The 9,721-nt window shown below is 38.4% G+C and overlaps 1 protein-coding gene across 1 annotated transcript in view; it reads right to left on the bottom strand.

Annotated features, from left to right (window-relative positions):
* Positions 1–3,852: 3,852 nt before the first annotated feature.
* HHIPL1 (HHIP like 1) overlaps positions 3,853–9,721 on the bottom strand; it is a 111,428-nt gene continuing 105,559 nt past the window's right edge. Inside the window, exon 9 of the mRNA XM_074213062.1 lies at positions 3,853–7,753. Within this exon, the coding sequence (XP_074069163.1) occupies positions 7,164–7,753 (590 nt within the window). The 3' untranslated portion in view covers positions 3,853–7,163. The remainder of the gene's footprint in view (positions 7,754–9,721) is intronic.

Genomic DNA, 9,721 nt, shown 5'->3' with positions numbered 1-9,721 from the left:
CTATATGACACTATTCTTATTTCTTTCCCCTTTTCCTACCTCACAGGTTTTGCTTTGCAAAACTCAAGGTGTTATAAAAATGTTAACTATCATTACAGTCTAATCCAAGGGTTCTTAACTTGAGGTTTGCTAACTTGTTGCCTATTTTTTTTAGGGGTTTTTTTTTGCAAGGCAAATGGGGTCAAGTGGCTTGCCCAAGGCCACACAGCTAGATAATTATTAAGTGTCTGAGACCGGATTTGAACCCAGGTACTCCTGACTCCAGGGCCAGTGCTTTATCCACTGTGCCACCTAGCCGCCCCTGTTGCCTGTTTTTTAATCTAATATTTCTAAATTTCTCAATATTTAATTTATTTTTTTAACTTGTTTTTATTTATTTATTTTTAGGGTTTTTTTGCAAGGCAAACGGGGTTAAGTGGCTTGCCCAAGGCCACACAGCTAGGTAATTATTAAGTGTCTGCGACCGGATTTGAACCCAGGTACTCCTGACTCCAAGGCTGGTGCTTTATCCACTATGCCACTTAGCTGCCCCTGAACTTGTTTTTTAAAAAATATTTTGACAACTACATTCCATGATAATTGGTTTTCTTTGTAATTTTGTGCATTTAAAAACATCTGAGAAAAGGTCCTTCCAAAGGGCTTTGTGACTCTAAAAAAGGCTAAGAACTCCTGCTCTAGTAAAAGTCCCTATTTTACAGAGGAAGCATTGGGCCTATGGGGATTGTGATTTACCTAAGGTAATTCAGAGAGGAAGCCAGAGAGCTAGAATTCAAACCCAGGTCCTCTGATCCCAAATCCTGCTCTTCTTGGATTATGCCAAGGCAGCCTCCCTAATTTGAAGCAGATTTTACATAAAGCTCTATATATTTCTCAAATCATTTTCATAACATGTTTTCCTTTGATCCTGGTATCATTCATTCTCATTTAAAAAATTAAGAAACTGAAGCAATGGCTCATATTCAGTCATATCACAGTTGTTGCTTTTGATTAATTTTTTAGGGTTTTTTTTTTTTTTTGCAAAGCAAATGGGGTTAAGTGGCTTGCCCAAGGCCACAGAACTAGGTAATTATTAAGTGTCTGAGGTCAGATTTGAACTCAGGTACTCCTGACTCCAGGGCTGATGCTCTATCCACTGTGCCACCTAGCTGCCCTCTGATTTATTTTTTAAATTACTATCCAGGGGACTTACAGAGTTGGAAATGTCTTCAGAAGTCACCTGGTCTAATCCCCTGTTGTTGTAGGAATCTGAGCAGCATCTTTTTAAAAAATCACTATTCAAAGACTATTTGAACAAACACCCTTCTCCCATTTCTGAGGCACCCCATTTTTAAGGAAGTTCAATATTGTTTGGAAATTTTTCTCTATATTGAGCAGAAGCTGCCTCCCTATAATCTAATTAGTCAAAGTTAAATTCATGCCTCACAATTTGGGAGCAGCTAAGTGATGCACTGAATAGATCATTGGACCTGGAGTCAGACTTGTTTTCTTGAATGCAAAATCTGGCCTCAGATAATTACTAGCTGTGTGACCCTGGCTGAGTCACTTAAACCTATTTGCTTCAGTTACCTTATCTGTACAATGATCTGGAAAAAGAAGTGGCATACCACTCAAGCATCTTTGTCAAAAATAAAAAAATAAAAAACCCGGGGGCAGCTAGGTGGTGCAGTGAATACAACACTGGCCCTGGAATCAGGAAGACCTGAGTTCAAATTCGACCTTAATAATTAACTAGCTATGTGTCCTTGGGCAAGTAACTTAATCCTATTATCTTGCAAAATCCAAAAGGAAGGAGGGAAGGAGGGAAAGAAGGAAGATGAAAGAAAGAAAGAAAGAAAGAAAGAAAGAAAGGAAGGAAGGAAGGAAGGAAGGAAGGAAGGAAGGAAGGAAGAAAGAAAGAAAGAAAGAAAGAAAGAAAGAAAGAAAGAAAGAAAGAAAGAAAGAAAAAAGAAAGAAAGAAAGAAAGAGAAATTTGGGGGGAATTTTGTGGAAGCTTCAGATAACACACAAAGGCTAGCAGACAACACAGAAAAATGTTTAGAAATTCAGACATGCATAAAATATATGTATAGTGTATGTATAGTGTATCAACATTTTTCTCTTTTAATGCCATAATAATTCACTTTTCTGGTTCAAAGGACCAAAAATATTTTTGTGGATTTTCCAGATTGCAGGAGGGTGAGGGTGGTGGTGGGTGGTGGAAGGGGGCAGGATACTGCAGTTCTAACCCCAGTGATGAGGAAGGGATAACTGCACTGGCAAATATCTCACTCTAAATTGGAATACTTAGTCCCATAGGTCAGCACTCAAGATCACAAGATAAGAGATCTGAAACTGGAAGGAATCTGACAGGTCAACTCATTCAATACCCTTAGAGTTTCACAGAAGAGACCTACTGAGGAAGGTTTAAATGACTTGCCAAAGGTTACTCTTAGCTCTTATAATAAAATCAAATCAGATGTTTATTTCAGTAACAAAGTTTCAAATGATATTCCTTACAGCATTACTTTATGAAAGTAAAAATAAACATCTGAAAGGCATAAGAATCAATGCAAGGATTGGGAGATGAATGTGATAAATGGTGTGTCAAAGATATGGGACCAAATAGGAATTTTAACTGAAAGTATAACAGTGCTTCCTACTTTAATCTTAGTAACATACCTGAAAAGTTACTTAAAACTAACAGAGAAGGAAATGGCAAGCCATTCCTGTATCTTTTCCAAGAAAATACCATAGGAGATCACAAAGAGTTGAATAGGACTGAAGCAACTCCACAATTCAAAAAAGTGATATCTAAAATCATTTATGTAGTATGCTTAATACCTCATTAGCATATTTTCACTGCGAGTGAAGAGGCAAAGGCAGGATTTGAATTCAGATGACTTTAGATCCAGTGTTGTACCCACTTGCCCAAGGGCAGGCACCCTAGAAGTTAATTTTAATTCAACTGCTTTTTGATTATAAAACCAGAAGAAAGGAGTAGAAAGATCATTAAATTAGAAGCCCAGAAAATCTGGATGATATTGGTTCAGTAGCATTGGAGGACAGAAGAGAGAGGTTGAGTATACCATTGGAAAGGTCTCTATGCAACCAAAGGGCAAGAAATAGGACATTAGTTACTGGAGGTGAGGATGGGCAATTGTACCAGGAAAAAGAATAAGGACACCTATTTTATAATAGAAACAACACTAGAAAAAAGTCAGAAGCCCTGGGCTTTGAATCTCACCTTTGAGTGACCTTGGGCAAACCATTTTGATCCTTAATTTCTTTATCTACAAATAATAATAATCCGTGCCTGCCTACTTTGTAGGATTATTATGTGGGAAGATGCTTTGTTAACATTGTTATGTTATGTATAGGATTATTATGTAAGAAGATTATTGTGTAGTATTATGTGGGAGGATGCATTTGTTAACCCTAAGACTATAGAATGGAAGGTATTCATTAATAAGGAAGGTGAAAAGTTGCTGCATTATCATTAGCAAAGGCTTCCCTTTATAGGAACTAGAGTGTAAGTGTTGTAATGAAGAGACTTGGATTTCCATCCAACCTCCACTCTTTACCAGTCACTATCCCTTTCTCATTCAAAGTTTCCTCAGCTGTAAAATGGGGACAAAAATATCTGTATTATAACCTATCACATAGGGATGATCTGAGGATCTCACTCTAAGGGACTCTAAAAATGGTTGAAGGTATATTTTTATAATTTTGTCAGTTTTGTCCTACACCTCCAAATTACTCTTTTCATTAAACTATGTAGCTAATCATGGGGTAGAATATGGAATGGCTACCTACTCTTCCCACTTATAATACTTTCAAAGAAGAAGGACCAATAAAACTGAGACAAAATAAGTCTGAAATTAAAGCATTTAGCATTTATTAGGGGCATGTTACAATATGACAGCAAAGATGATATCCCTTCCCAGTCCCCTATATATTCTGTTCTCTACAGCTCAAATGTTAGAAGGGCCCTCAGACACAGGGAACATTCAGACTAATTATACAATTTCATAGACAGACTGCCATAGAATCTTAGGGAAATTCATTGCCCCACCTCAGTTTCCTAACCCACAGAAATATGATATAAAGCTAATTTGGACAGTCTTTTTAGACTGACTGTTCTGGGTAGGAGGGCAATGTAGAATCTGTTGTATAACTTTGAGCAAGTCATTGCCCTTCTCTAGGACTGAATTTCCTCTTTTGTAAAGGGAGAGAGAAGGCTAAACAATCTCCAAGAAAAGTCCAAGCTCTAGCAGAAATTATAAAAATCTCTAGAACACATACACAAACTCACTAATACTTCCATGTCTTCATGCTATTTCCCATGTATAAAATGTCTTCTCTATCTTTACTTTCCTTTGAAGTCCAATTCAAATGCTATCTCCTCTCTGAAGCCTTCTCTGATTTCCCTGACAGAGATGACCTTTTTCACAGAGATTTCACATGCTACTTTGTGATACAATTTTTCGCGTAATGATATATTTTTGGAAAGGCACTGTACTAAGGCTCACCATAGAATAGTGCATTTTTTTAACCATGGCAATTCATGAAAATCATCAATTAATGGGATCTGCAATGGCAGAGGAAATATAAACTCCCAAAAAATTACAGTTCCTTAAAGTTTATAGATAGATTGACGTCTCCTTCCTAGACATAAGTTACTTGCAACCATGGGTCATATTTTATTCAAACTTTCTACCTCCTCCATCACCTGCTTAAGTGTTTTGTATATAGTAGTACTTGCTAAATTATCATTTTGTTGTTCATCAGTAATAGTCAATGGTTCTATGCTAGATTTGAGGAAATCTGTATGATTATTCCACACCTGATGAGTTGTCATAAAAAAAAAAAAGCCAGGTTCTCAAGTTAAACTGATTTTTTCTTCCTTTCCCTGAAATAAATAGATCTCCTACTGGTGCATAGTAGGTACCTAATAAGTATTTGATGATGGATTAATTGAATTTCAAGAAGTGCTGGCTCAGCTGGGATAGTAAGAGTATAGTAATTCCCACAGACTCTTATTCATACAGTGTTTAAAGTGAGAACACCTTACCCAATAAGCCCTTGCCTTTCTAATATTCCACTGGACTTTAGAATGTTAAAGTCAGAAGGGTCTTAGCATCACAAAAGAAACTACAGTCATAGAATGCTAGAGTTGTATCATTTAGCCCAACTTTCACAGAAAAGATGAGAAAATGGAGTTTAGAGAAGTGACATATTCAAGGTCACAAAGCAATTCTAAGTGACCTGAAGTGTTTATCCTATTCAATTGTTCCTGAAGTTGAATCAAAGACTTCAGAAATTAAAGGTTCCTAGGGTAAGAACTCATTTATCTATATTAGGAGAGACAGAGACCATCTCTGTTGTTCCTTTGCAAATTTTGGTCCACCTCAGATGTGTTTCACTCACAGGAAAGAGGAAGCTCATAGAATCACCAATCAAGCAAGGATTTATTATGTGCCTACTGATCAATGCCCACTTGAAATGAGTTTATCTTCTGAATTATAAAGTTTTGACTGCTTAACTTGGGGCTACCTGATTTACAGAGGTTACTGGAAGGGACTTTATATACCATTTTACATATTATATTCATTTTACCAGTGAGGAAACTGAGGCATAGAGATTGTGATTTACCTAAGGTCACATAGCAAGGAACCCAGTTTGTTCCCAGTAAATTCTGGGAACTCCATACACTTGATCTGAGCTTTTTGAATATGGGAATCATGATATTCAAAGAACTGTAGGATCAACAGGAATCCCTACCTAATATGAAAACTCAATAGAATGTTAAGGGCAAGGATTATTTGTTTTTGTCCTCCTATTTCCAAAGTCCAGCCCAGGACCCTGCAGAGCAGGGATTTAATAAATGATTTGTTTAATTGAACTGGAAGCACTCTGTATAGCATCTCTAACAGATGCCTATCTAGTCTCTGGCTCAAATCAACTCCAACGATGGGGAGTTCACTGTCATAGAAGTCATCCCATTCCATTGTCAGATGGCTTCAATTATCTGGATATATCTTAATAATAAAACAAAGCTGTCCTTTCTGTACTTATTTCCATTACTTTTAATTCTGCATTATTAAGTTATTAAGTTACTCCTGTGTTGCTAAGCTCTGGACTCTGGAAATAGAAAAACACTTTTCTATTTCCCCTTTCTCATGATAGATCTTTAGATATTTGAAGAAAAACTACCATGCCTTCACTGTCTTTTCTTCCCCATACTAACCACCTACAGTTATTTCAACTGTTCCTCATTTGGTCTAATCTCCAGCCCCCATTATTGTCACTCTTCTCTCCCTCAGTCTATCAAAATACTTCATAAAATGGATGGAATTGAACACAATATTCCAGATATGGCACAAACAGGGGCAGAAGACATCAGGATCCTTATCTTTGTCACCCCAGTCATTAGCATTCTAATCATGGAGCCAAAGAAAGCAGTGATGCCAACTCTGTACCTGCATAAACCTGAGCAATGAGCACTACTCTCCCAAATTTGCCCTGCTGAACCTCTGAATATTCAGAGGAGGAAGGGAGGAAATGGGAAAGAGGAAAGAAAATAGAAGAGAAAGAAAGGGAGGGAGAGAGAAAGAAAGGAAGGAAAGAAGGAAGAAAGGGAGGGAAGCAGGGAGGAAGAAAGAAGGAAAGGAGAGGGGGGGAAAAGGAAGGAGAAAGAAAATGAATAGAAGGAAGAAAAGGAAAGGAAGGAAAAAAGGAAAGGAAAAGAAAGTAGGAAGAAAGGAAAGAAGAGAAAGAAAGGGAAAGAAAAGAAAAGGAAGGAAGAAGCAAAGAAAGAAATAAAGAAAATAGGAAAGGAAGGAAAGAAAGAAGGGATGGAGAGAGGAAAAGAGAAAAAAGGAGTGAAAGAAAAAGAAAAGAAAGAAGAGAAAGGAAAAGGAAAGAGGGAGGGAGGAAAGAAGGAAGGAAGAAAACAAGGAAGGAAGCAAGGAAAAGAAGGAAGAAGGTAAGGAAGAAGAAAAAAAAGAAAAGAAGAAAAGTTTCAAATACTCATATGTGCCCTTGTTCATACTTTTATATATACACATGTGCACAGTGCAAAATGGAATCCACAAGACCACTTGGCAGGGGAAAGAGATAGGTTCCCCAGAACCATCTCTCCTTGCCACCCCTTAGCATCATGCTCTAGGACCATCCACATATGTCTATAGGTCAGGATCTTGATGACTGCATATCACTCCTGCATCCTCCTTGTGGGCACAGTTGTGTTTCTCAACCCCGGCATGTGAACACTCCAGAAGGTTTCTCTCCTGCCCTGTGCAGCGAACATCATCCAGGAGGATAGGCAAGGAGCGACCCTCACCAAATTCCGCCCTCTTGGCTGCTTTGACCACATAGGGGAAGCCCAGTTGGCGGCAGACAACAGCTGCAGCCTTAGAGTCCCAAGCATCATCACAGACAGTGCCCCACCGTCTGCCCACATAGATCTCCACTCGGCCCCGGTCCCGCCCTGGGGACTGGTGATTGAGCAATCGGACAGTGCCATTCTGGAGGGGTGAGGGTGCTGTAGTTGGCCTTCCTTTTCTTCTCCCACCTCTCCGGCCAGAGGGCCGTCGAGTTGGGGTCAAAATAGGTGTTGTGGGAGTTACTGAGCGGTTTCGGAGGAGTTGCAAAATCTGATCAACCCAGTCAGAGGTTGAAGAAGGTGTGGGTCGAGCGGTGGAGCTGCTCCGTCGTGGGGCTTTGGTGGTGGCTCTTGGTTTAGGCTTTGTAGTCACAGTTTTGGAGATGAACTCTGTAAAAGAGAAAGGGAAGAGTGAGAAACAAGTTTCTCTCTAATTTTGGCTTTTGGTGACAGAATACTAGAGTCTCTGAACAGACCTCTTTGAGAGAATAAGCATAGAACGTCTCAGGAGATTTCATCAATTCATTTACTTTTAGTCTTCTGAAACAGCATTATCATTGCTCAGTCCTTTGGTGTATCACATATCTAAGATCTCAAGTGCACAACCCATTATAGAAGACTCTTTCCAGAGATACACAAAATCAAGGGTAACGCAAACTCAAACTAATCAAAAAAACTAAGTCATACTGTTCTTCTACCATAGAATAATACCTTCTTCTCAGAATCACATTTGGAGGTCATCTAGTCCAACCCAGACTAGAAGCAGTAATAATTCTCCCACTATATATCTAATAGGTAGTCCTGCACTATCTACCTGGAGACCTCCAGGGAGACCATTCCAGTTTTATACCACTCTAAACTGTAAGTCTTTCATTATATCTCCCCCCCCCAGCCCCTTAGAGGCAGCCAGATTTAAATGACTCACGCAGGGTCACAAAGCTAGTAAGTGTCTGAGGCTAGATTTGAACTCAGGTCCTCCTGACTCCAGGACCAGTGTTCTATCCAATGGATACCTGGCTCTCCTTTCTCTCCCTTTCCTTTCCTTCTTTTTTCATTTATATCACACCTAAATCCACCTTTCTTAACTCTTCATTAACTACTACTAATTCTGTCCTCAAGCATAGTAGATAGAGTACCAGAACAGGAATCAGAAAGACCTAAGTTCCAACTGGCCTCCAACACTGACTTCACTTCTGTTTACATCAGTTTTCTTATCTTTTTTACAGATGAGATAATAATAATAGCACATACCTCCCAGGGTTGTTGTGAAGATTGAATAAAATAATCACTATAAAGCATTTAGTGGAGTGCTTGACCTATAATAAGTACTATATAAATGTTATTATTATTAAATACTTGAAGCTTTTATTTCCTGCACTGTCTTCTCTTCTCAGGGTTCAAGATTGCAATTCATTCAACCAGTCCTCATATGATATTCATCCTGATTATCTTCTTTGATGACCACTACTTCTTCTCTAGGTCCTGTCTGTTGTAAAATAATGGACAGAATTGAGCACAACCCTCCCAGATGTGGTTCCCTGAGGGTAGAGCATAATAGTACCATTATCTGTAAAACACTATGATTCTCTAAATGTTATCTAAGATAGTATTAGACTTTTAGTCTGTAGTGAAGCTCTGTTGATTCATATTATGACTGATATTTTGAGTTTACAGTTGAATAGTAATCTCAAATATTTTTCATAGGAGCTATTATCCACTCATGTCTCCACAAAGCAGTATTTTTAAATCTATTTTTTAATCTAAGTTCATGACCTGGGGAAAGTCATCTCTTGTTTTTCTCATATAATTTCAATCCATTGGTTTTGGGATGGGAACTGCTCAGAATATGTCTAATCTCTATCAATATGACAGCCTAAGATAATTGAAGATGGCAATTCTGTATTCTGAGTCTTCTCTTCCCTGAATTAAACATGACAATTCCTCAAAATCATGAGGTTTCTTAACATCCTTGCCACCTGCTTCTATCCACATTCTAACTTTTTAATGGTCCTCCTAAACCATGATGCCCAGTATCTAAACCAACAGTTCTAAAATTTGGTCTCAGGATTCCTTTAGGCTTTGGGGGGCAAGGGAGGCAATTGGGGTAAGGTCATTTGTTCAGGGTCATATGGCTAGTAAATTATGTCTGAGGTCATATTTGAAGTCCTTATGAGTCCTGAGCTGGTTCTCTATCTGCTGTGCCAGTTAGCCACACCCTACCACCACCTTTACACTCTTAAAAATTGTTAAAGATGCCAAGGGTTCTTGGTTATGCATGTTGTATCTACTGGTATTTACCATAAGATATCGTTTTATTGTGAAAACTTTTTATGTTTGTGAATCCCCTGAGAGTCTCAA

Source organism: Macrotis lagotis, chromosome 1, assembly GCF_037893015.1.
Source record: "Macrotis lagotis isolate mMagLag1 chromosome 1, bilby.v1.9.chrom.fasta, whole genome shotgun sequence".
Taxonomy (NCBI): Eukaryota; Metazoa; Chordata; class Mammalia; order Peramelemorphia; family Peramelidae; genus Macrotis; species Macrotis lagotis.
The sequence above is the reverse complement of the archived record's forward strand: the minus strand, read 5'-3'. Positions and strand labels throughout refer to the sequence as shown.